Genomic DNA, 27330 nt, shown 5'->3' on the forward strand with positions numbered 1-27330 from the left:
TTAGGTTTTACCGATACCAGAGACTTTCTGCTAAGTGATGATACACGTTGGATTTCACTTTCGACATCATCTGCAGAATACCCTTTGTCTACAAAACGTGATTTCAGAATGTCAGCTTGAGCCAAATAGGTATCTTTGTCGCTACAGTTCCTCCGGAGCCGAAGAAATTGGCTACGGGGAACGGAGCGAAGCCAAGATGGGTGATGGCAGCTTCCCATAGGAATATATCCATTCCGATCAGTGGATTTAAAGTAGGTCTTAAATTTGAACTGACAGTCAACAATGGATATTTCCAGATCTAAAAAGTGTATGTTGCTGGTACTAGACTCATAAGTCAGAGAAATACCCCGGTCGTTGGAGTTTAATAATTAAAAAAACTCATTCAGTGATTCTGGAGTGCCTTTCCATAGGAGGAGGATGTCGTCTATGTATCTTGCCCAGACGACCAATGATGGGTCACCTAGGGCATAGACGACATCCTCCTCCCATTTGGCCATAAATAAATTAGCCAAACTGGGGGCAAATTTGGCCCCCATGGCTACTCCACGTTTTTGTAAGTAGTATTTCTGATTAAACCAAAAATAATTTTTCTTAGTGGCAAACTCGAGTAATTCAATCAAGTAGTCACATTGAAATGAGGATGTGCCGATCGGATGTGCACATGTCTAATATACACTCCAGCACACACAGCTCACTCCACACTATCCACGCCACCAGTGAGATCTACACTCCGGCACACAGAGCTCACTCACCACTATCCACTCCACCAGTGATATCTACACTCCAGAACAAACAGATCACTCTTTACTACCAATGCCACCAGTGAGAGCTACACTCCAGCACACACAGCTCACTCCTCACTACCAATGCCGCCAGGGAGATCTACAGTCCAGCACACATAGCTCATTCCTCACTACCAAGGCCACCAGGGAGATCTACACTCCAGCACACATAGCTCACTTATCATTATCCATGCCACCAGTGAGATCTACACTCCAACACACACCTCACTTCCTATTATTAATACCATCAGTTGGATCAGCATTCTAGCACACTCTGTCTATATATGTAGCACCTTATACCTGTCCGTCACTCAATTTGTCTTCCCAAGCCATGTGTAATTCCACAAACAGTGGCACGCATAGGAAAGAAGGGTTTGGCATTTTTAGTTAATCAGGCCATCTTTACATGTGCTGACACTGAGGATACAGTAGAGATATATTTGGTGTACTGCAGCTCATACTCATTCACTGTCCATTCAGCAGGCTAGGGGTGTGTTCTTGACAAAGCTGTACTGCTGCTGCAGTGATGGTCAAGATGCAGATGCTTGCCTGGAGTACAGCTTTAATGCCACTTAGTTCTTTAGGTTATTAACCACTTGCCACCCGCCCTATTACAGATTGACGTCGGCAAAGTGGTTTCAGAATCCTGACCGGACGTCATATGACGTCCGCCAGGATTCGTCGGGGGCGCGCACTGCGCTGATCGGTAATGTCGCTTGTCCCACGGACACAGCGCATACCAGATCAGGGTAACCAGCCAATGAAATTGGTTGTTTACCCTCGTGATCGGCTGTGTCCAATCACAGTCGGTCACATGCAAAAACAAAGCAGAGGCGTGCCTAAAGCGCGCCGCCGGGGGCACACAGCGTGCCGATCGGGATGGCGCGTGTCCCTCGGACATAGCCCATCCTCGATCAGGGTAAACAGCCAATGAAATTGGTTGTTTACCCACGTATCCAATCACAGCCAGTCACAAGTGTAAACAATGTGGCGGTTTCCAGGGATCTCTCTCTCTCACACACACACACACCCACCGATTGTGTGAGGAGAGAGAAAAAATCTGAGTTCTGTGAGAAGAGCGAGAAGAGATCTGTGAGTGGAACACATTTTTACACATTACTGTCTGCACAACACGACCCCCCCACCCCAATAAAGAGAACCTGTCACAGCCCATCTGGATCAGTCACAGCCCATCTGGATCTGTCACAGCCCACCATCAGTACTGCCATCAACACCGTCATCAGTACTGCCATTAGTACCGCCATCAACACTGCGATCAGTACCGCCGTCAAACTGCCATCAGTACCGCCAACAGTACCGCTATAAACACTGCCATCAGTACCGCCATCAACACTGCCATCAGTACGGCCATCAACACTGCCATCAGTACCGCCATCAACACTGCCATCAGTACCGCCACCAGTACCATCTGGATCTGACAGCCCATCTGTCACAGCCCATCTATCACAGACCATCTGTCACAGTCCATCTGTCACACAGGCCACCAACGGTACCGCCATCAGTACTGCCATCAGTACCGCTATCAGTACCGCCATTGGTACCATCTGGATCTGACAGCCCATCTGTCACAGCCCATCTCTCACACAGGCCATCACGATACCACCATCAGTACCATCTGGATCTGACAGCCCCTCTGTCACAGCCCATTTGTCACACAGGCTGCCATCAGTACCGCTATCAGTACCGTCATCACTACCGCCGCACTGTCCCACCATAAGTACCGTCACACAGGTCATCAGGAGCCTGTCATTACCCTCACAAAGGCCGCCATTAGTGAGCTGTCAGTAGCACCACCAGTACCACCATCATGTCTCAAAGAATGTACACACCTGAGGAGGCATATAACATCCTCACCATGTCAGATGATGAGCAGCAGGGAGCTCTCATTATCCGATTCTGGTTCGGAATACCAGCCAGTGGAGAGTAGTGGATCGGAGTCCGAGTCAGCGGAGGAAACCGCCCCTCCTAAAAGAGTAAGGAGATAAGGACCTAAATCAGAAGACCAGCAGTGCTAGACCCCAGCAAGAGGAGCCCAATACCAGTACTGGAATTACTCATTCAGCCCAAAGAATCCGGGCCCAATCCTACCTTCCTGATGCCCTGGCAAACCCTTTATGGTTGCCTGCCAACTCAGGATCTGCTACAATACCCCCTTTCACCGCACAGCCAGGTGTGCAGCTCAACACATCAAATTTTTCCAAATTGGACTATTTTTATTTGTTTTTCCCCGAAGATTTGTTGCAGTACATGGTGGACCAAACAAATCTCAATGCAGAGCAATTTATTGCTGCCAACCCCAATTCGTCCTATGCCCGTATGTTTACTTGGCGCCGTCTCACACTAGGGGAATTCAAAATGTTTTTGGGCCTTGCCTTCAATATGGGGCTTTCAAAGAAAAACTAAATGCATTCCTACTGGTCCACCCGCCCCATCCACCACATGCCCATATTTTCTGCTGTCATGTCCAGGACACGGTTCGTCATGATAATGCGTTTTCTACATTTCAAAGGACAATTTGCAGTGCCCTCCCCGAGATCACCCAAACCATGACAAATTATATAAGCTTCACCCCCTAATAAAATCTTTTGCCAAACGTTTTTTTCTGAAGTATTTATCCCAGACCAAAATATTTGTGTAGACGAATCCCTTATCCACTTTACTGGCCGGCTGCATTTCAAGCAGTATATCCCAAGTAAGAGAGCCAGGTACGGGGTAAAAATGAATAAATTGTGCGATCAAACCACTGGATACGTGCACACATTTTGTATTTACGAAGGCAAAGATTCCCAGCTCGAGCCCTGTGATTGCCCCACATACAGTATATAGGAACCAGTGGTAAAATTGTCTAGGACCTTGCATACCCCTTGTTTAAAAAAGGCTACCACTTATATGTAGATAATTACTACAGCAGCTTTCCCCTTTTCCGTCACCTGTATCGTGAACAAACCCTGGCCTGCGGTACTTTCCGAAAAAATATATAGGGTTCCCACAGAATTTGCTAGCAAAACGGCTACAAAAGGGGGAAGCCGCATTCATGAGGAATGAGGAGGTGTTGGCCATGAAGTGGCGGAACAAGAAGGATGTTCACATGATGACTACAATCCACAATGACAACTTGGTGGAGGTTCAGAGAAGACGTGGCCCCGTAGTAAAGCCTGAATGTGTTCATGACTATAATATGTACATGGGGGGGGGGGGGGGGGTGGATTTAAACGATCAGATGCTACAACCGTATTTATCAACCTGAAAGTCAAATTATTGGTATAAGAAAGTAGCATTTTATCTGTTTCACATGGCCCTGTTCAATTCATTTGTCTTCTATCAAAAATCACCCGAAAACCAACCCACCACCTACCTCAAATATTATGAAGACATTGTCACTGCCCTGATTTACCAACAAGGATCCGCCCCAGGAAGCATTCGCTTTGATAGTGTGAGTCGACTTCGGCCACATCTTCCCTATAACATTCCCCCCACAGAATCCGGAAGAAGACACCAAAAGAGATGTCGTGTATGCTCAAGTAGAGGAGTTAGAAGAGATACAAGTTATCATTGTCCCGATTGTCCCTCCCAACCTGGCCTCTGTATCGGTGATTGCTTAAAAATCTATCACAGATCCATCAGATACTAGTTCCCCTTATTAGTAACAGACTGCTATTTCCCCCTTTCTAATACCTGTGCCTGCCTGCTACCATGTTTCTACCTTCCATGTAACTGACCCTGGCCTGTTTACCGACAATGTCTTTGCCTGCCGTTTTAATACCTTTCTGACTCTCGCGTGCACCAACCTCAGCCTGTTTACCGACGATGCCTTTGCCTGCCATTTTAACCATGTTTCTGACTTGCATGTTTACCGAAATCGGCCTGTTAATCGACCAGGTTTTTGCCTGCCACTTGAACTGATCTTTTGCCCTTCTACTTTAGCACACAGGGGTCTCACATATGTGAGGGGCTCCAAAATAGCGTTCTGAGTACAGAAATTCAATTTTTGGTTTTCTGTTTTCCCAGAACAGGGTCTGGTTGCCTGGAGGCTTCAAAGAGATTTGGGTGGGAGAAGCCTCTACCCCTGTCCCCCTGGTTCTAAGCTTGATGGTCCTTCCTGCTGCCTGGACCAATACTTTGGCTGTGCTGACCATATCGCTGCCTGTAATGACCCAGGACTTTATGGACTATGTTTCTTTCTGCTGCCTGGACCAATACTTTGGCTGTGTTGACTATTTCTCTGCCTGCTGCCTCTACTGACTATGGACAGTATTTCTGCCTGGACATCTCTGCCTGCTGCCTGGACCTGTGTTTTGGCTGTGCTGACAGTATCTTTGCCTGTCTATTCCTGCCTGCTGCCTGGACGATTACTTTTGCTGTCACTGACCACATCCCTGTCTGCTGCCTGCTCTGTATGTGGTCAGGCTGTGTAAAAGTCTCACACATGTGGTATTGCCATACTCAGGAGGAGTAGCAGAATGTATTTTTGGGTGTAGTTGCAAATATGCATATGCTGGACCAGATTCACATAGAATTGCCCTGGCGCAGCGTATCTTACCTGGCTCTAAGTCGAATCCAGGAAGATTTTGCGCCGTAAGTTACGGCGGCGTAGTGTATTTCTCGGCGCGTATTTCAAATTGGGCGGGTAGGGTGCGTGATTCATTTAAATGAAGGCGCGTCCCCGCGCCAATTGAAATGCGCATGCTCCGTTTCGAAATTTCCCGCCGTGCTTTGCGCGAAATGACGTCGCACCGACGTCATTTTTTTAACTTAGATGTGAGTTACGTCCTTTCCTATTCACGGACGACTTACGCAAAAAAAAAAATTTAAAATTTGACGCGGGAACGACGGCCATACTTTAACATGGCAAGTCTATCTATACGTCACAAAATAGCAGCTTTAACTATACGCCGGGAAAAGCCGACTAGCGACGACGTAAGAGAATGCGACGGCCGCGCGTACCTTCGTGGATCAACGGAAAAAGCTAATTAGCATACCCGATTCGGAAAACAACGCGAACTCCACCCAGCGGGCGCTGAAGTATTGCACCTACGATCTGAAGGCGTACAAAGCCGTATGCCTGTCGGATCGAAGCCAGAAGCCGTCGTATCTTGGTTTGAGGATTCAAACTAAAGATACGACGCGGCAAATTTGAAAGTACGCCGGTGTATCAGTAGATGCACCGGCGTACTTGCACTGTGAATCTGGCCTGGCAAGTCTATCTATACGCCACAAAATAGCAGCTTTAACTATACGCCAGAAAAAGCCGACTAGCGACGACGTAAGAGAATGCGACGGCCGCGCGTACCTTCGTGGATCGACGGAAAAAGCTAATTAGCATACCCGACGCGGAAAACGACGCAAACTCCACCCAGCGGGCGCCGAAGTATTGCACCTACGATCCGAAGGCGTACAAAGCCGTACGCCTGTCGGATCGAAGTCAGAAGCCGTCGTATCTTGGTTTGAGGATTCAAACTAAAGATACGACGCGGCAAATTTGAAAGTATATCAGTAGAATTTAAATTTTCCCAAGAATTGGGTGAAAAAAATTACAAATTCAAAAAACTCACCATGCATCTTACTAAATACCTTGGACTGTCTACTTTCCAAAAAGGGGTAATTTTGGGGGTATTTGTACTTTGGATTGTTGTTGAATCAAGAACTGAGATAGGCCTTGAGTACATCAGGTATGATCAGATGTGATACATTTTCAGTGATTTGCACCCTAACTTGTAGACTCTATGGGCCGGATTCAGATAGGTTAGCAGATCTTTAGATCCGCGTAACCTATCTGATTTACGATCCGCCGCCGCAAGTTTTTGAGGCGAGTGCTTAATTCAGAAAGCACTTACCTCAAAACTTGCGGCGGCGTATCGTAAATTCCCCGGCGGAATTCAAATTTTGCGGCTAGGGGGAGTGTACTATTCAAATCAGGCACGTCCTCGCGCCGATCGAACAGCGCATGTGCCGTCCGGAAATTTTCCCAGCGTGCATTGCTCCAAATGACGTCGCAAGGACGTCATTGCTTTTGACGTTTACGTAAATTACGTCCATCCGTATTCGCGAACGACTTACACAAACGTCGTAAAAAATTCAAATTTCGTCGCGGGAACGACGGCCATACTTAACATTGGCTGCGCCTCATAGACCCAGGGGTAACTATACGCCGGAAAGAGCCGAACGCAAACGACGTAAAAGCGCCGGGCAGTCGTTCGTTTCTGAATCGGCGTAACTCCTCATTTGCATATTCCTTGCGTATACATACGGAAGCGCCACCTAGCGGACAGCGTGAGATTTCAGCCTAAGATCCGACGGTGTAAGTCACTTACACCTGTCGGATCTTAGGGAGATCTATGCGGAACCTGATTCTATGAATCAGGCGCATAGATCCGACCGACGGAACTCAGAGATACGACGGCGTATCAGGAGATACACCGTCGTATCTCTTTGTGAATCTGGCCCTATAACTTTCACACAGACTAAATAATATCCACTAATTTGGGTTATTTTTACCAAAGATATGTAGCAGTATAAATTTTGGCCCAAATTTATGAAGAAAATTTACTTCTTTGCAACATTTTACAATAGAAACTAAAAAAAAGTGTTATTATTTTCAAAATGTTTGCATTTTTTCGCTTATATCGCAAAAAATAAAAAAAACTGTGGTGATTAACCACTTAACCACCGCTAGCCGTAAAATAACGGCTGCAAGGTGGTTCCTTAACTGGGGGTGGACGTTATGTAACGTCCTCCCGGAGTTGCGCTCCCGCGCGCGCCCTGGGGCGCGCACACGGGAATATCCGTGACCGCCGGGTCCAGAGGACCCGGCGCTACACGGATCGCGGTAAATTGCCGCTGATAGCGATCACATGTAAACAAACCGGCGTCATTTGATGACGCCGGTTCCTCCCTCCTCTCTCTGTACCGATCGGTACAGTGTGAGAGGGGGGAGCGCGGGTGTCAGCAGCGCTGTGGATGGATCTGTGACTATTGCAGTCACAGATCCATCCATCCCTGCTCAGCCATCCCTGCAACCCCCGCCCCAATACTGTGCAATACCCCCTGCCATACTCTGCAATACCCCCTGCCATACTCTGCAATACCCCCTGCCAAACTCTGCAATACCCCCTGCCATACTCTGCAATACCCCCAGCCATACTCTGCAATACCCCCAGCCATACTCTGCAATACCCCCAGCCATACTCTTCCTTCCCTGCCAGTACTCTGCAATACCCCCTGCGCAATACTCTGCAATACCCACGCGCAATACTCTGCAATACCCCCGCGCCAATACTCTGCAATACCCACGCGCCAATACTCTGCAATACGCCCTGCGCAATACTCTGCAATACCCACGCGCAATACTCTGCAATACCCACGCACAATACTCTGCAATACCCACGCGCAATACTCTGCAATACCTACGCGCAATACTCTGCAATACCCACGCGCAATACTCTGCAATACCCCCGCGCAATACTCTGCAATACCCCCGCGCAATACTCTGCAATACCCCCGCGCAATACTCTGCAATACCCCCCGCGCAATACTCTGCAATACCCCCGCACAATACTCTGCAATACCCCCGCACAATACTCTGCAATACCCCCGCGCCAATACTCTGCAATACCCACGCGCCAATACTCTGCAATACCCACGCGCCAATACTCTGCAATACCCACGCACCAATACTCTGCAATACCCCCGCACAATACTCTGCAATACCTCCGCACCAATACTCTGCAATACCCACGCACCAATACTCTGCAATACCCACGCACCAATACTCTGCAATACCCACGCACCAATACTCTGCAATACCCACGCACCAATACTCTGCAATACCCACGCACCAATACTCTGCAATACCCATGCACCAATGCTCTGCAATACCCACGCACCAATACTCTGCAATACCCACGCACCAATACTCTGCAATACCCATGCACCAATGCTCTGCAATACCCGGAAAATACTCTGGGAAAAAAAATGCGTTTTAACCACTTCCCGCCCGCCGGATGTCATATAACGTCCTTGACTTTGTGCAGGGATATCTGAATGATGCCTGCAGCTACAGGCATCATTCAGATATCATCTTTTTCAGCCAGTGATTCCCTCCACCATAAGAACGATCATGGCAGCTGTTCCACCTCTTGATCGTTCTTACGGGAGGCGAAAGGGGACGTCCCCCCTCCCTTCGCCCTCTGGTGCTTCTTCCGACTCACCGCAACGATCGAAGCCAGGATCGTTTTTTTGTTTTGTTTTTTCAGGCTTCCCAGCCTAGAGGTGAGATGTGGGGTCTTATTGTCCCCATATCTCACTGTAAAGAGGACCTGTCATGCTATATTCCTATTACAAGGTATTACAAGATGTTTACATTCCTTGTAATAGGAATAAAAGTGATCAAAACATTTATTTTTGGGGAAAAACATGTCAAACTAAAATAAATAAAGTAAAATGAACAATAACATATATATTTTTTTTAAAGCGCCCCTGTTCCCATGTGCTCTTATACAGAAGCGACCGCACACGTATGTCCCGCCCACATATGAAAACGGTGTTCAAACTACACATGTGAGGTATCGCTGCGAACGTTAGAGCGAGAGCAATAATTTTGGCCCTAGACCTCTTCTCCAACTAAAAAGATGTAACCAGTAAAAACATTTAAAACGTCACCTATGGGGATTTTTAAGTAGCGAAGTTTGGCGCCATTCCACAAGTGTGTGCAATTTTGAAGTGTGACATGTTGGGTATCTATTGACTCGGCGTAACTTTATCTTTCATATTATGCAAAAACATTGGGCTAACTTTAATGTTTTTTTTTTTTTTTAAAAGCACAAAACTGTTTTATTTCCCAAAAAAACGCATTTGAAAAAATGCTATGCAAATACCATGCGCGATAAAAAGTTGTAACGACCGCCATTGTATTCTCTAGGGTCTTTGCTAAAAAAGCATATATAATGTTTTGGGGTTCTATGTAATTTTCTAGCAAATAAATGGTGATTTTTACATGTAGGAGAGGAATGTCAGAACTGGTCTGGGTGTTCCAGAACGCCTGATGGTGCTCCCTGCATGTTGGGCCTCTGTATGTGGCCACGCTGTGTAAAAGTCGCACACATGTGGTATCGCCATACTCGGGAGGAATAGCAGAATGTGTTTTGGGGTGTAATTTGTGGTATGCATATGCTGTGTGTGAGAAATAACCCGCTAATATGAACATTTTGTGAAAAAAAATAAAAATAAAAAAAATATTGATTTTTTCAAAGAATTGTGGGAAAAAATGACAACTTCAAAAAACTCACCATGCCTCTTTCTAAATACCTTGGAATGTCTTCTTTCCAAAAAGGGGTCTGTGACGAGATCCAATGCTCGCCCGGTTCTGCTCTCCCGACACTCCTCTGCTACCAGTGAGTCAGCTTGCAGATTGCAACGTCTGATGGTCCAGTCATCCAAGGTTCCGGGATCCGAATTACAGCTATGTGCCATTCGAACCCATTAAGAACAAACACCAGGCAGGCTGTATGTAAGTTCAAACAGGACTCTTTATTTTCATATACACAGCACACTTTTATACAGAATTTGGAACATCCCACTCCCAACAACCGCTTTTCTATTGGTCAATTGTAAAGTATATGCAGTTCTCACTCAGGTCCTCCTTGACCATGCAAATGAGGACTTGAAATAGTCAACAGGGATTGGTCCAATAGCTTGGATAGAAAGACTTGTGTATTGAGACAGAAGCCCCAGGGGGTAATCAATGTACACAATAACCCGGTCTACTTAATTACTACCTCTGAGAGGTTACATTCCTTTAGACAATAGAATGCTAATTCAATGCTCCTGACAGGAGACTTCTGACCTTTAGAACAATACAAAGTCTTTTAGCGTAAACACATACATCTTCAAACACACATAATAGATTCAATTAACCTTCAATCCACAATTCTAGCCAGACGGACTGTCTCCGACAGATACCCACACCTGATAATCAAAAGGTTTTAACACAGGGTTATCACATAATGGAAATGTCTTTCACAATTCAGCTTACTTAGCATGTTAAAAACAGGTGTCCTTGCATTGAATAAGCCAACAGCTTGTAATGTCCCTCTCCTGTGTAACAGATGTCAAGTAGAAACACTTTAATATCTCAAGATCCATGACAGGGTCATTTAGGGGGTATTTGTACTTTTCTGGCATGTTAGGGTCTCAAGAAATGAGATAGGCCGTCAGTACATCAGATGTGATCAAATTGATAAATTTTCAGATATTGGCACCATAGCTTGTGGACCCTATAACTTTCACCCAGACTAAATAATATCCAAATTTTTTTTTTGTTGTTACCAAAGATATGTAGCAGTATACATTTTAGGCCAAATTTATGAAGAAAAATATTTTTTTTGCAAAATTTTATAATAGAAAAGAAGAAAAATTAATTTTTTTACAAAATTTTCGTTCTTTTTTCATTTATAGCGAACAAAATAAAAACGCAGAGGTGATCAAATACCACCAAAAGAAAGCTCTATTTGTGGGAAAAAAAAATCATTTGGTTACAGTGTTGTATGGCTGAGTTATTGTCATTCAAAATGTGAGAGCACCGAAAGCTGAAAATTAGTCTGGTTATTAAGTGGGTTTAAGTGCCCAGTTGTCAAGTGGTTAAATACCACCAAAAGAAAGCTCTATTTGGGAGAAAAAAATGATACAAATTTTGTTTGGATACAATGTAGCATGACTGAGTAATTGTCAATCAAAGCGTGAGAGCACTGAAAGCTGAAAATTGGTCTGGGCGGGAAGGTTTTTAAGTGCCCTGTATGGAAGTGGTTAAAAGGCTTTCACTACAGACACACATGCACATACAAACATAGATATACTTGCTCATTCGTCTCTTACTTTTTAGCATGTTGACATCATTTCCCCCATCTCCAATGGCAAGAGTGGTGACCTTCTTGTTTGTTTTCACCAACTGAACAATGCTGGCTTTTTGTTTTGGTGTCATTCTACAGCAAATAACTGATTGGTACTGACATGCCATCTCAACCAGTTTTTTTGTTCTTTGGCTAATTTTATAATTGCTTTGCTCCTTTCTTCTCAGAATAAAAAATATTTTCTTCCATATGGACATTTCTTCAGCCTGGTTTTCGTATGAGGTCATAAATTCACTCTGGAAGATATTTCCAGACATAATAAGCTGTAGTATATTCAACACTATTAAGTTATTATATTTTCAGATTGAGATATATTAATATTAACTGTTATAATTTTTTTTAATAACTACATGCAGAAGAAACAATAATGCTTGTTTGATAGGCTTACAAAGCCTATTCCTAAAAATGATATTTCAGAACATACCATTGTGTAACATGCTATAATAGTAATATTATGCCTGAACACCAAAAGGCATACTAAAGCCTCATACACACGCAGGAAAACTGCCAGGAGAGCTTTTGGCCAGGAATCCCGGCCGTGTGTATGCTCCCTAGCAGTTTTCCCGACAGGAAAACTGACAGAAAAAAGTAGAGAACCTGCTCTCTATTTTCCCGCCTGGATTTCTGGCATATTGCTTCCTGCCGAGAAAACCGGTCATCTGTATGCTTACCTGAAGGGGAAATAAACCATGCATGCTCGATAACAATTTGACGCATGCACAGTAGCATAAAACGTACTTTAGCCAGATTGTCATAGTCTTTGACGTCACTGCGTTCTTGCCATTCAAAAGAACGGCGGGTAAGCTTGACAGGAATCCTGTCTGGGATTTTATGACAAATCAATATTAAACAAGGATGCTTCTCATATGGTTACTGTCAAAAGATAGGAATATTAGTTGTGAGTTTGGCTTTCAGTGTCTTCACTGTGGTAATAGCATTTAGTAACAGCCTGGGAACTTTCTGAAATCTTCCCAAAACTCTAATTAGTAAGATTACCAAGTCCCAGGCTGAAAGGTATGCTGACTAGAAAAGGAACACCTGCGTTGCTTCTCCATACGGCCATACATGGGCAACAAATGTGACACTATGTGAGTCACAAATGAGTAGTTGTGGCAATACAAAGGCAATACAAATACAACCAATATTCTATCAGCGCAACCCTCAAGTGTATAATGTGAAAAAAATATAGTGTGAAGTATAATAAGTACAATATTGTGATAACAATACAAAGTGCAAAATTACTAAAATTAGCTGCTCACACCGAAAAAATACATTAATTAAATATAATACCAACACAGTGCTGTGTTACTAGTATATAATCATATTTAATATGTCACATTGTTTATTTCATTTACAGTATCTCACAAAAGTAAGTACATCCCTCACATTTTTGTAAATATTTTATTATATCTTTATTATATCTTTTCATGTGACAACACTGAAGAAATTACACTTTTCTACAATGTAAAGTAGTGATTGTATAGCTTGTATAACAGTGCAAATTTGTTGTCCCCTCAAAATAACTCAACACACAGCCAATAATGTCTAAACCATTGGCAATATACGTGAGTACATCCCTAAGTGAAAATGTCCAAATTGGGCCCAAAGTATCAATATTTTGTGTGGCCTCCATTATTGAATGCAGCATAAAAACATTGGGCCAGATTCAGAAAGAAGTTACGCTGGCGTATCTATTGATACGCCGCATAACTTCTAGGATGCTCCGGCGTATCTTTTTTCTGTATTCAGAAAACAAGATACACCGGAATTTTGCTAAGATCCGACTGGCGTAAGTCTCTTACACCGTTGTATCTTAGTTGCATATTTACGCTGGCCGCTAGGTGGCGATTCCGTCGATTTGCGCGAGGAATATGCAAATTAGGTAGATACGCCGATTCAGAAACGTACGTCCACCCGGCGCATTTTTTTACGTCGTTTACATTAGGCTTTTTCCGGAGTAAAGTTACCCCTGCTATATGAGGCGTATCCTATGTTAAGTATGGACGTCGGGCCAGCGTCAAATTTTCCGTCGATTACGTTGTTTGCGTAAGTCGGTTGTGAATAGGGCTGTGCGTAATTTATGTTCACGTCGTAAGCATTGGCTTTTTGCGGGTTAATTTGGAGTATGGGCACTGGGTTACGTTCACGGACGGCGCATGCGCCGTTAGTCAAAAACGTCAATTACGTGGGGTCAGCCTTCATTACCATACAACACGCCCACTACATGGATAATTTGAATTCCGCGGGCTTACGCCGGACCACATACGCTACGCCGCCTTAACTTAGGGCGCAGGTTCTTTCTGAATACAGAACCTGCCTCACTAAGTTACGGCGGCGTAGCGTATCTGAGATATGCTACGCCCGCACAAATTTACGCCCGGCTATTTGAATCTACCCCATTCTTTTTTTCTTATCAATACCTTCTCAATTTCCAGTTGTATAGGAGGAAGTAATCTCACCCATTGCAATGAGCAACATCCCATTCAAAGTTTATACAAGCTGGAATCCTGGTGTGTAAAAATGCAAAAATAAATTCCTCCTGCACAACTTAGAAAATGTATTTGCACCTTTTTCTGCCCCTACAATATTCTCTATACCATGTATCTTTAAATAGGTTACATCCGAATTACCGTATTTATCGGCGTATAATACGCACCGGCGTATAACACGCACCCTAATTTTAAGAGGGAAGTTTCAGGAAAAAAACTTTCAACAGTCCCTTTTATATTCCAAAGCCCCCCTGCACATTACACAGACCAAAGCCCCCCCCCTGCACATAACACAGATCCCAGCACATTACACAGATCCCAGCACATTACACAGATCTCAGCACATTATGTAGCCCCCCCCCTATACACTACACAGCATTTCCCCCCTGCACAGTACACAGCTCCTTTACATTACACAGCCCCCTTGCACTCCCAGGAGATCCCCCAGTCTCCTGGGACAGCACTGCCAGCGTACTGTAAAGTTTAAAAAAAAGCACTGCCAGTCCCTTCTCATACATACTGTGTTCTTTCCGGCTGGTCACATGATCACTCTCCTCTGATGTTTTCATGTGACCGCTCTCTCCTCCAATCTAAAGCTTCACTCAGAGGGGGAGGAGGAGGAGCGAGAAGAGGAGAGCGGCCAGAAATAACGGGGTAAATGAAGTGTTGTAGTAAGTGTCCTAGCCCGCAAATACCTTAAAGGATCTATGTGAAGGGACTCGCAGCAATTTTTTTTAATCTTTATATTACGCCGGCGGGCTGTCCCAGGACCAGGAGAGGTTGGACGGCCGGCATGACATCCCCGCCTCGCCCCCCATTGGTAAAAGAGAATGCTATCGGCGTATAACACACACCAACGATTTCCCCCTGATTTTAAGGGGAAAAAAGTGCGTGTTATACGCCGATAAATACGGTATGTATGGCAATAAAATGTTTAGAAAGGTTAGTTCTTTTGCTACTCATTTTGCTAACCAAATGAGGTTATTTCAATAAAAAATGTAGTGAATGGATTGGCATACAGTAACAGCCCTTTGTCACAAGACTACTGATTTTGTAGCAGGCTGTATTTTATCAGTTCTGCCACTAGATGACAGGCTGTGAAACAAAGCTAATTGCATTCATTAAATGTATACCCCTTTTTCATTGCTACATTTTATTTGATTTTTGTTGTGGCATAACATACATTCCAATGCAAATGTTGTGATTATTTCCGCTGCAAAAAATATATATATATTATGCACAATTTATTATTAAAGCAAAAGTAAGCACTTATAGTATCAGTAAGTACTAATTTTAAAAATGTTATGTATGAAAGCAGTCTAAAAAATGTTAGCTGACAAAATAAACTACCAAATGTACAGTATTCATGTGATTCTTAGATATACATAAATAGTGGATAATCTTACCAAAAAGTCTCCAGTGACAACTAAAGCTTTGTTGCTACTTAGTTGTCCTATTTGGGACTCTCCTGCCATATTGTTCTCCATACTATGCAAGCCATTTTCCAGCAAGTACCTGAACAATGACAACATTGGGGTTTAGTGCAGAATGAAAGAAAATACAAGAGACACGAAGGCAGAGAAGAATTGGAGGGCTAATTATAAATGCAATAACGGCAAAGAACTGAACAGCTGTAAAGTACAGCACCAGTGCAAGGAACATATGTGTGCCAATGGGTACAGCACTGGTAAATGTGTGGATCTGAGGGGGACACAGAGGGCCGGATTCAGAAAGAGATACGACGGCGTACGGACAGCGCACGTGCCGTTCAAACAAAACGTAAAAAACGCGGGGTCAAGACACATTTAAATAAAACACGCCCCCTACATCCCCATTTGAATTACGCGGCCTTACGCCGCAACACATACTTTACGCCGCCGTAACTAAGGGCGCAATTTCTTTCTGAATAAAGAACTCGCGCACAAAGTTAGATCGGCGTAACGTATCGGAGATACGTTACGCAGACCGGACAGATACGCCATTGTATCTGAATCCGGCCCAGAGTGTCTATTCAACCCTGGTCTTGAATTTTAAATGACAAAAGGTAATACCCCATAATTTTCTTCATTTGCATTTGAAGTGTTACAAGTTTGCTACAACTGAGAAAGCTACAATTTATAGTTCTGCATCACTGGGCTGCTTCATAGTTGTTTATATGAAACTATAATCTAAGGCCTGGTTCACATTAGTGTGATTTAAGATGCTACTTCAGTTCCACAGAATTGCATGAAATCACATTCTCTCTAGCACAGGGGCTGGCAACCTACGGCCCGTGGGCCGCTGCTAAATGTCAGGCCCGTCAGCGCACATGATGAATTCACGTGCACCCGGCCCATGGCCATTTTTATTTTATTTTTTCCACTTCCCTGGCCATTTTAACCCAGGTTGGCTTTCTTGGGATAACAACCGATGTGGCTAAGAAGACACTTGGCTGTTATGCCAAGCAGTGAGAGCTGAAAGTAAAAAAAAAGCCTACCAGCTAATAAGAATATATCTACCATTTATAAACACACTATAGGAGGTTTTTAAAGGTATTTTTTTTTTTTACCTGATTTCTGTCTCTTCCACAATCTGCATGTCACTTGAAATAAGGTTACAGGAATATGCAATGTTCACTGCTGTCTCTGCAACATTACAAGGGCATAATTGATTAGGATTAAATAGGACTAGACATTACTCAAGCCTCGTACACACGACCGAGGAACTCGACAGGCGAAACACATCATTTTCCTCGTCGAGTTCCTTGTTAGGCTGTCGAGGAACTCGACAAGGCAAGTTTCTCCATTCCCGTCGAGGAAAAAGAAGACATGCTCTCTTTTTGGCTCGATGGGATCCTCGACAGTTTCGTCGAAAAATGTACACACGACCGGTTTCCTCGGCAAAAAAAAAATCCCAGCAAGTTTCTTGCTGGTTTTTGCCGAGAAACTCGGTCGTGTGTACGAGGCTTAAGCTATAGTATCTACAAAGTGTTCATTAGAAATGTCTCTTGTTTAAATAATAAAGTCAAGGTTTATTCTGCAGTGTGTTTCGGCAGAAGAAAGGACTTTTAAAGGAGGTTGTGTTTGGGGGGATAGAAGAGGTGGACAGGGTGCTCTGCAGCACTTAGTGTGGTAGCTGGGGTTGATAAATTTCATGTGGCTCAAAACATCAGCCAACCACCGTCTACTCTGCTCAAATCATTCCATTTCAAGGAGTTTTGGTACCACCCCTAAGTGTCTGAATATATACATTCAAGGGAATCGCTGCTTTGACTGCACATATAGGATATTGTTTTTTAAGCAGAATTTTGTTGAGCAAGGATGGAAGCATTCACTAAACCAGCATGCCAAAGGCAAGAAATCCTGTTGCGCTGGAAACTCTCTACTCCTCCTACCTTGTCCATCTGGTGAAATGCTATTAAGACCGTATTGCATTTGTATATTTTCAGGACTGGTGCAAGGATTTTTGACAAACTAGGTGAAACCTCATTTTGCTGCACCCTTTGGCTCCACCCCTGACTCCACCCTCTTTGCCCTGCCCATGTATACCCCACCTTTTTAATGAAACTCCCATCAAATGCCGCCCACCAGTGCCCATCAATGCAGGCTAACCAGCGCCCATCAAATGCAGCCTCACAAGCGTCCATAAAATGCAGCCTCACAAGCGCCCATCAAATGCAGCCTCACAAGCGCCCATCAAATGCAGCCTCACAAGCACCCATCAAATGCAGCCTCACAAGCACCCATCAATGCAGCCTCACAAGCACCCATCAATGCAGCCCCACAAGCGCCTATCAATGCAGGCTCACAAGCGCCCATCAAGTGCAGCCTCACAAGCACCCTTCAAATGCAGCCTCACAAGCGCCCATCAAATGCAGCCTCACAAGCGCCCATCAAATGCAGCCTCACAAGCACCCATAAATGCAGCCTCACAAGCACCCATCAAATGCAGCCTCACAAGCGCCCATAAATGCAGCCTCACAAGCACCCATCAAATGCAGCCTCACAAGCACCCATCAAATGCAGCCTCACAAGCACCCATCAAATGCAGCCTCACAAGCGCCCATCAATGCAGCCTCACAAGCACCCATCAATGAATGTTTGCTTGCAGACACAGAGAGAAGAGAGTAGGAACACCAGTGGTCTGGTGCCGCTAGGCAGCAGGGTGCCCTAGGCGGCTGCCTAGTTTGCCTAGTGGTAGCACCGGCCCTGTATATGTTGACCTATGAGAGTATAAACTGTCCTAAAGGTCTGGTCAGCTACCGTGTTTCCCCGAAAATACACCCTACCCCGAAAATAAGCCCTAGCTGGATTATCGGGGTGGGCTGCAATATAAGCCCCACCCCGAAAATAAGACCTAGTCAATCTCCGTGATTTTTTTTTAAAATGCTTGTTATTGTTTGCCTTTTGCTGCTACCGGTATAAATAAGAAAAACGTGTTTGCACCCACTGTTGCCCCGCCGGAGGTCCTCTTCTCTCCTCCTGTGCGCGCATCAGCCAGGGATCTCGGCTAATGGGAGAGCTACCGCCAATCCCCTCCGCCCTCTCCAAGCCTCGTTCCTCTGCCTTCCTGATTCGGCGAGACGTCCCGACCAGGAAGTTGCCGGCGCACACGTGAGTGGAGTTAAACTACACAGTGGAGAGGAGATACCACAGTCACACCACCGAGCCCTCCACAGCTTTGGTTCCCCCTTCCCACCGTTACCGTTGGGCCATCCGTCTCCAGTGGACCGGGTAAGAATGTCATAGCACAGCCTCTGGGATCCATACGCCCCCTCCCTCTGCCAGTGGAGCTGTGCCTGTGGGTGACAGGTGCTGTACACTGCAAGGTAGATTGACTGTGTAAATTCCATCACTACACTGATCCTGCTTGTCAGTTACATTATTTACAACACAGAGGATTGCTGGAATTTTTACGTGTTCATGGCAATAAATATTACTTTGTTTTCACTATTGCATGGACAAAATAGGTATATTGATTAATCGCTTGATACATGTTTTTTTGTTCTGCTCACCATTTTCACATGACTCCTGATGTGCCACACCATTTAGCTGCTGATCAATGCCTGGCAGAATCTTCTAATTATTGCAGCCAACCATCGATTTATTTTCTCGATGTTTTTATTGTATAATTACTTTTCCAGTCTTTGGCGACAAACTTGTTTTGTTGTTTATACCATAAATAAATAAGCCCTACCCTGAAAATAAGCCCTAGTGTGTTTTTTGTAGAAAATATTAATATAAGACCCGGTCTTATTTTCGGGAAAACACGGTATGATAGACACTCATGGACATGAATAGCATAGAGGAGTCTGATTAGTCTCCTTCTCTTCTTTCCAGTCATTTTTTTCCTCTCCTTTTTTTTCTCCTCCTGATTTTCCTCTTCCTCCAGTGACTACTAACTTGATAAGTCACACTGTTCATATTTTAATTGACAACCCTGCCACGCTCCCTTAAAGGGGAATTACACCAAAAAAATTATTAGTTGAACCCCCAAGTGCTATTCCTTTATATTCGCTTTTGAAATGTACAAATGCAGCAATTTAAAGATGGGATGAAAGGTTTAACACTGGGAAACACCTTCTGCTCGATAAGCAGTGAATTTTGTATACAACTATTTAGATCAGGCCAACACAAGGGACAAATGAGGAGGAAAGATGGACAGCAAGACTGTTCCAAATTATGTTCCTTCTTATTTACTAAACATTTGCTGCAATTGTCAACCGGTTAAGACCTGGACCAATAAACAGGTTAAGAACCTTGCCCCTTTTTGCGATTCGGCACTGCGTCGCTTTAACTGACAATTGTGCGGTGATGCGACGTGGCTCCCAAACAAAAATTGGCGTCCTTTTTCCCCCCACAAATAGAGCTTTCTTTTGGTGGTATTTCATCACCTCTGCGGTTTTTATTTTTTGCGCTATAAACAAAAATAGAGCGACAATTTTAAATAAAATTCAATATGTTTTACTTTTTGCTATAATAAATATCCCCAAAAAATATATAATTTTTTTTCCCCTCAGTTTAGGCCAATATGTACTCTTCTACCTATTTTCGATAAAAAAAACAAATGCAATAAGCGTTTATCGATTGGTTTGCGCAAGATTTATAGCGTTTACAATATAGGGGCTAGTTTAATGGCATTTTTATTAATAATTTTTTTTTTTTACTACTAATGGCGGCGATCAGCGATTTTTTTTTTTCGTGACTGCGACATTATGGTGGACACATCGGACACTTTTGACACATTTTTGGGACCAAAGTGCAACAAGTGCTATAAAAATGCACTGATTACTGTGAAAATAACAATGGCAGTGAAGGGGTTAACCACTAGGGGACGCTGTAGGGGTTAAGTGTGACCTCATGTGTGTTTCTAACCGTAGGGGGGCGGGGCTGGACGTGTGATGTCAGTGATCGTCGTTCCCTATATCAGGGAACAGACGATCACTGACATTGTCACAGAGAAGAACGGGGAAGGTTTGTTTACACTCACCTCTCCCCGTTCTTCAGCTCCTGTGACCCGATTGCGGGAGACCCACGGCAATCGGGTACGCGTGTCCCGCGGGCGCGGAGCTTCGGACCGGTTTGCGAGCACGCCGCAGGCCACTCGCTCGCGACCCATGGCTAGGCTTTTAAAGGGGACGTATATATACATCCATGTGCTCAGCTGTGTCATTCTGCCGATGTATATAGTCGTGCGGCTGTCCTTAAGTGGTTAAATGATGCTGTGTCTTAATGTTTATATTTCCTTTGCCTTATTTTTACATTTTCACTATGTGGTGTGTCTACACCTTTTGGAATGCTGTACTACACTGTACATTTTGGATTTCTACTGATTGCAGCATTGTTGGTTGTTACTCGGGAACATCTTTAATAAACATTATACCTGTTAAAGTGTGCAGAAAGTATACTGGTGATATTCCAGTCCAATGGCAAAGTATGGCAGTCATGGCATTACAAGGGGCAGCTGAAGCCTTCCTGGGGAGACTTTTGAAAGACTCTCTGCTCTGCTGCCTGCAAGTCAAAAGGTTCACCCTGTTTGTTCGTGCAGCTGGCTTGGAGGATTCAAGGGACCCACAAAGGACTGTGATAAGGGCTCCTCTTACCTCAAAGCCTTCAAAGGTTTGAAATTTGAAGATTAAAGTAATTTTTCTACTTTCGTTAACAGTTTAGAAAACCACCTTGTCTTAATTATTCACCTATAAATTTACCAAGCCAATATCCTGATCTCTCAAGTAGTACACCATGGAAGTTGAGATACCATACCTTGTTTATCACCGGTGAGCATCCAAACCTTCATATTTCCATTTCTCAAGAGCTGAATTGTCTGAGGGACTTCATTCTGCAATTTATCTTCAATGGCAGTGGCTCCAAGGAGCTGAAAGAGTGAGATTTGTTTTTTCTGACAGATAATGTACATGATCATAGGACACATTTACAGGTAGACAAATGTACTTCACTTTTGTTACCATTGAAGAGTTATTCCAAATACAGTATGCAAGGATACACATTTTTGTCACACCCTGAGGTCAAGGGGTTTCCTTACCCATGAAATGGAAACAGCACCCAGAGGCGATTCAGTTTGCATGTGTTGCGCTTTACAAGTTTCTTACTCACTCACTCACCCTTTGTAAAGGTGCAGAGATAGTCAGTATGATCATCAATGCAATTTGTTGTTGGTACCAGTTAAAAGCATGACAAATGTTCAAATAATGTATAATAATATGTTCTAATGTATAATATGCTCAATTCACAAGAACTTTAGCACAGGACAATGATTGGGTCCTTTTTAAAAAAAAAGGATACATAGTCTAGCATTAGCTATGTATTAATGATCCACAGGAACAAGAGCTCCGCCCTCCAAACATTTTCTAGGCATTGGAAAAGTGAAAGATTCCCAGTTAAGAAATTAGTATAGGGAAGTTATGGAGTGTGTTTGTCTAGGATTTCTTTTTTTTTCATTCAAATTTAAGTTTATTTTCAATAAAATAAATACATACATTTGTATTAAATTAGCAAGAAATAAGTCAATAGCACGCAGAAATATAATAATTTAAATACATTTCAATTCATAATAATCATTACTGTCTTATTAACTGCCACTTATATCTATCCATCCTATATGCTCTACACCATGTGGTGAAAGTAAGGCAGTTCACATAAGCTAAATTAAAAGACTATTTCAAAGTAATACTTTAAACTTGAAAGAGAAACAGAATATTTTCATATATCAAGGAATTCCTAGGTCTAGCGTTATCACACAATAAGTTATATAAGGGATAAAACTAATTGAGTGTACCAGATTAAATTACTTAGAATAATTAAAGGATAAGATATCCGGAGTGCATCAACCTCTCCAACACCCCTAACGGGAACTTTCTGTGTCCAAGAGGTTGAGCAAAACCTCCAATCCTCCCTCACTCCCTCCAATAACTATTACTGGAACTCTCCGATAACCGAAAACAAATTTTCGGAATCCCCATCAAATCTAATTATTTCAAAGGTTTGGTAGAATCCTTCAATTACTTAAACATAAACTTATCTTTTCAAAATAAAACAAACTGAGGACCAAAAATCTTAAGGATTCTATCCCCAGAGATAAAATAATGAGATAAAACCTAAGAAGAATCAGAAGAAAAAAAGAAAGAGTGACAAAAGACAAGAGAGGAAGTGAAAAAAGAAAGCCAGAAGAAAATCAGGAGAGATAGAAAATTAGCCTGCCTGCCATCTACCAGCATCGTCCAAAAGACACTGATGTCATCAAAAAACTTCACGGAGTATAAGTTATCCCCATGTATTCCAACCAAGGTTCCCAGATTTCATAGAAAAGAGTAGACTTATCCAACATGGAGCAGACCCTTTTCTCTTGTTCCATAATCCATGTGACCTTTCTTTTCATATATAGGATGGAAACATTAGTCTTTTTCCATGCAGCTGCGAGTGTAATCCTGGCACCCGTCATAATATATAAGATGAGTTTTCTGGTAACCTTAGAAGTTAGAGGTAACATTCCGTTAAGTAAAGCAATAGTAGGAGATTGATGCAGGTTACAGCCTGTGACTCGTCTGATTATATTGAACACCTTATTCCAGTAACCCCGAATTTTGGGACATTCCCACCAAATATGTATCATAGACCCCAATCCATGGCAGCCTCTGAAACATAGGGGAGAAGTTGTCGGATACATAGAGGTCAGTTTGACGGGAACTAAATACCATCTAGTATAAATTTTTATGTTCGCTTCTATAAGAGAGACATTCACATAACCTTTAATGGATCTGGTATAATTCTTATACCAGTCCGACAAATCCCATTCGTTATTAAGTTCCTTTTCCCATGCCAGCATATGCGGCAATTTGGTGTCATTAGTAGCAAGTGAATTATATATAATTGAAATATTCCCCTTCCTGGACAAACCCTGATCACATTTACTTTCATAGGGTGTCAAAAGTCCAGATATCAAGTCGTTATCCCATAGGCTTTGAGCGTAGTCATGTAGTTGAGAAAATCTTAGTTTTTCTGAAACAGGAAGGTCTAGCTTGTCAATAAAATGTTGCTCGGGGAGGGGACCCGAACGAGAAAAGAAGCGTCCTATACGATACAACCCCTTATCATGCCACCATTTAAAGGAATCTTTATCAATTTTAGAAGTAAAGAATGGGTCTATGAAAATATTCGATAAAGGCCTACCTTTAGAGATTAGAGAGGGATTGTTTTTAAGTGAATCCCATAAAACTAAAGTTTGAGATAGAGTCGGAGATAATATAGAAGGCCTTTTCTTGGTATGACTCCACATTAAATCCTCTATCGTTAGATTCGGAATCGCCTGTTCTTCGATGTCTATCCAATCAGGACGTTCATTTTTAAGAAAAATTTCTGATAATTGCGCTAATCTCGCTGATTGGTAGTACCATATCAAATTAGGCACACCTAGACCGCCTTGTTCAGATAAGTTATAGAGAGTGCGAGATGGAAGGCGTGGACCCTTGTTGTTCCATATAAACTTGGTAATTTTGCCTTGAAAGGATTTTAGTTGACTTTTGATTATCGGTATAGGTAATGATCGAAAGAGATACAAAAGCCTAGGGAGAAGAGTCATCTTGACCGAATTAATTCTACCAATCCAACCTATATTCTGAGTACCCCAGTCTTTCAGATCCTTCTCAAGTTTTCTATACATAGGGGGATAGTTGGCTAGATATACATTCTGAATATTGGGGGTCAAATTAATTCCTAGGTATTTAATATAAGAGGCGTCCCATTTGAATCTATAACGTTCTTTCAGTAGAGAAACAGTGGACTCAGTAAGTGAAACATTGAGGGCCCTGGATTTGGCTATGTTTACAGCAAGACCTGAAACCAGAGAAAATTCGTCCATAAGAGAGTATACTTCGGGCAGGGATGTTTCTGGTGCAGTCAAAAAAAGTAAAAGGTCGTCTGCAAAAAAGGCGCACTTATGTTACTTTTTGGCACATCGAACACCCCTGATATTTGCATTTTCACGAATAGCTATAGCCAGGGATTCAATCACAATTGCAAATATCAGGGGAGATAAAGAGCATCCCTGCCTTGTACCTCTACGGATCTCAATAGATTCTGAAAAAATACCTTGAAAGCGTACTTTAGCTTCAGGGGAATAGTAAAGTGCAGACAGGATACCCAGAAATTTAGCGCCAAACCCCCAATGGTTCATCACCTTGAACATAAAAGGCCAAGACACTGAGTCAAATGCTTTCTGAAGATCTATGAAAAGAAGCATACCCTTCTGACCAGTATCACCAGACCATCCTGAGTTCAGTATAGAAATCAGATCAATAGCTCTCCTAACCTGATCCGGACCTTGCCTCCCAGTAATGAAGCCAACTTGATCTTTACTAACATATTGACCAATGAAAGAAGATAACCTATTGGCCATTATTTTAGTAAGTATCTTAAGATCGTTATTGATAAGAGATATCGGTCTATAGTTCTCCACCAGGCTATGATCCTTTTCTGGCTTAGGGATCACCGATATATAAGCCAAATTGAGTTGTCTTTCTATAGGATCTCCCTCGGTCATGTGGTTGAAAAATCTCACCAAATAGGGCGTTAAAATGCTTGAAAATGTTTTGTAATATGAACTCGAAAATCCATCAGGTCCCGGGGCTTTATCTAATTTTAGGTGTTTAATCACTGTCGATACTTCCTCAATTGAAATGGGAGCCTCCATCACCTCTGTATGTATTTCAGACAATTTAGGAAGATTCAGATTGCTAAGAAAATCATCTATCCTCTCTGAAGAAGAATCCTCAGTAGAGGTATAAAGCTTAGAATAAAAGTCATGGAAGGCCTCCATTATTCTCCTAGGGTTTAGGGAGAATGAACCGTCAATCATCTTTATTTTAGGGAGAGTTCTTGATTGAAATCTAGGTGACAATTTATGTGCTAGCATTGGACCTATTTTATCTTTAAATTTATAGAAATTAGCTCCAGTCCATTTTATATCTTCCCCCGCCTTAGTCGTAAGTACCAGGTTCAGAGCAGATCTGGCCGCATCAAGTGCCTGAGTAGGAAAGTTATGAGGATCAGTTTTATGTTTTCTACACAGGTCTAAATAGTTGATTTCCAGTCTTTTTATTTCTAGGTTCTTCTGTTTTTTGAGGTTAGTGGCCAATTGTATTATTTTGCCCCTGATAGAAGCCTTGTGAGCAGCCCACAAAGTTTCAGGGGATATATCATCTGTATCATTGTGTTCAAAATATTCTAGAAGGGATTGCTCAATATCCTTTATTAGGACAGGATTTTTCAAAATAGATCTATTAAGTGTCCAATGAGATACTTTAGGAGAAGTATCCTCTCTCCTTAGTGACAAAAGAACCATTGAGTGATCCGACCAGGAAACATCAACTATATTAGATTTAATGGCTGCCGGGACGTGATGGTTTGATATCAATATATGATCTATACGAGAGTAAGACTGGTGGGGGTTAGAATAGTGAGTATAGTCTTTAGTTCTTGGGTTTAATTCCCTCCAGATATCAGTCAGTCTGTTTTGATGTAAAATACGTGCTACTTGTAAACTAATTTTAGTCTGTCTGATGACCTTATCGGCTTTAGATTTGGATTTGTCCAATCCAATGTCGAAAGCCAGGTTAGAGTCTCCTCCCATAACAATAATTCCCTCCATAAATGGACGGAGGGTATCAAGCATCTGAGTGAAAAACCGCTTTTGACCTCTGTTAGGAGCATAATAAGAAACGAATGTGTACATTTTTTCGTCAAGAGTACCTTTTATCAAGATAAACCTACCTTCCGGGTCTCCATATTCCTTGATCAAGTTAAAATTACAGTATCTAGAGAACAAAACGGCCACACCTTTAGTTTTGTTTTCCGCTTTAGCTAGAAAAAATTATGGATAGTGAGCATGCATAAAAGTGGGGTTGTATCGTTTAGGGAAGTGGGTTTCTTGAAGGAAAACCACATCTACATGAAGAGATTTGTAAACTTGAAGAGCTTTGCGTCTCTTAATAGGAGAATTCAACCCCTGAGTGTTGTGAGTGACAACACTAAGGGGTTTAGATACATCATTTGATCCAGCCATAAGTCTTGTCTACTACTATGGTTAGGCAGGACCGCAAGGATATCATCTGTAAAACCTTTATTACGAGCAATGGCAGGCAGGCTAAAGAGAAGAAGAGGGCGAGAAGGAAAAAAGGGAAACAGAAAGAAGAGGCAAAAAGACAAGAATAAAAAAACATACTGCACAACAAGTCACTAAATCGTGCAAGGTCAAATCGTGACCCAGAATGGGGGAAGAGAAAGAGTCTCCTTCCCTCATTCAAACGAAAAACATTAGCATAGTCCCTTAAATGGACTATATTCTTACCCATTGGGTCGACAAAGTGTCGCTCCAAGAGGTAAGTTGAGGTCCAATACCTCACCGTCGTCAGTCGTCGACAGATTAAACTTTACATCATAAAAACTTTTTCAAGAACAATGGCATTCAATTAATAGGGACCATAAAAAATAAAAAATAAATAAGGAGAGAGGGGTAAAAAAAGAAAGGGGGAAAACCATACTATATATGTATTATATTATATATTTCAGAAATGAAGAAGTAACCTCCTCCGTATTAAATAGTAAAAATAAGAGGGGAAAAAAAATAATAATAATTTCCCTT

At 42.7% G+C, this 27330-nt stretch overlaps 1 protein-coding gene across 1 annotated transcript in view; it reads right to left on the reverse strand.

Annotated features, from left to right (window-relative positions):
* The window catches only part of LOC120913440 (phospholipid-transporting ATPase IC-like), a 181892-nt gene that overhangs the window by 78008 nt on the left and 76554 nt on the right, over positions 1-27330 (reverse strand). Inside the window, exons 14-17 of the mRNA XM_040323369.1 lie at positions 21438-21549; positions 16745-16820; positions 15603-15711; positions 11673-11943 (exon numbers count right to left, since the gene is read on the reverse strand). Of these exons, the coding sequence (XP_040179303.1) occupies positions 11673-11943; positions 15603-15711; positions 16745-16820; positions 21438-21549 (568 nt within the window). The remainder of the gene's footprint in view (positions 1-11672; positions 11944-15602; positions 15712-16744; positions 16821-21437; positions 21550-27330) is intronic.

Source organism: Rana temporaria, chromosome 1 (genome assembly GCF_905171775.1).
Source record: "Rana temporaria chromosome 1, aRanTem1.1, whole genome shotgun sequence".
NCBI classification, from domain to species: Eukaryota; Metazoa; Chordata; class Amphibia; order Anura; family Ranidae; genus Rana; species Rana temporaria.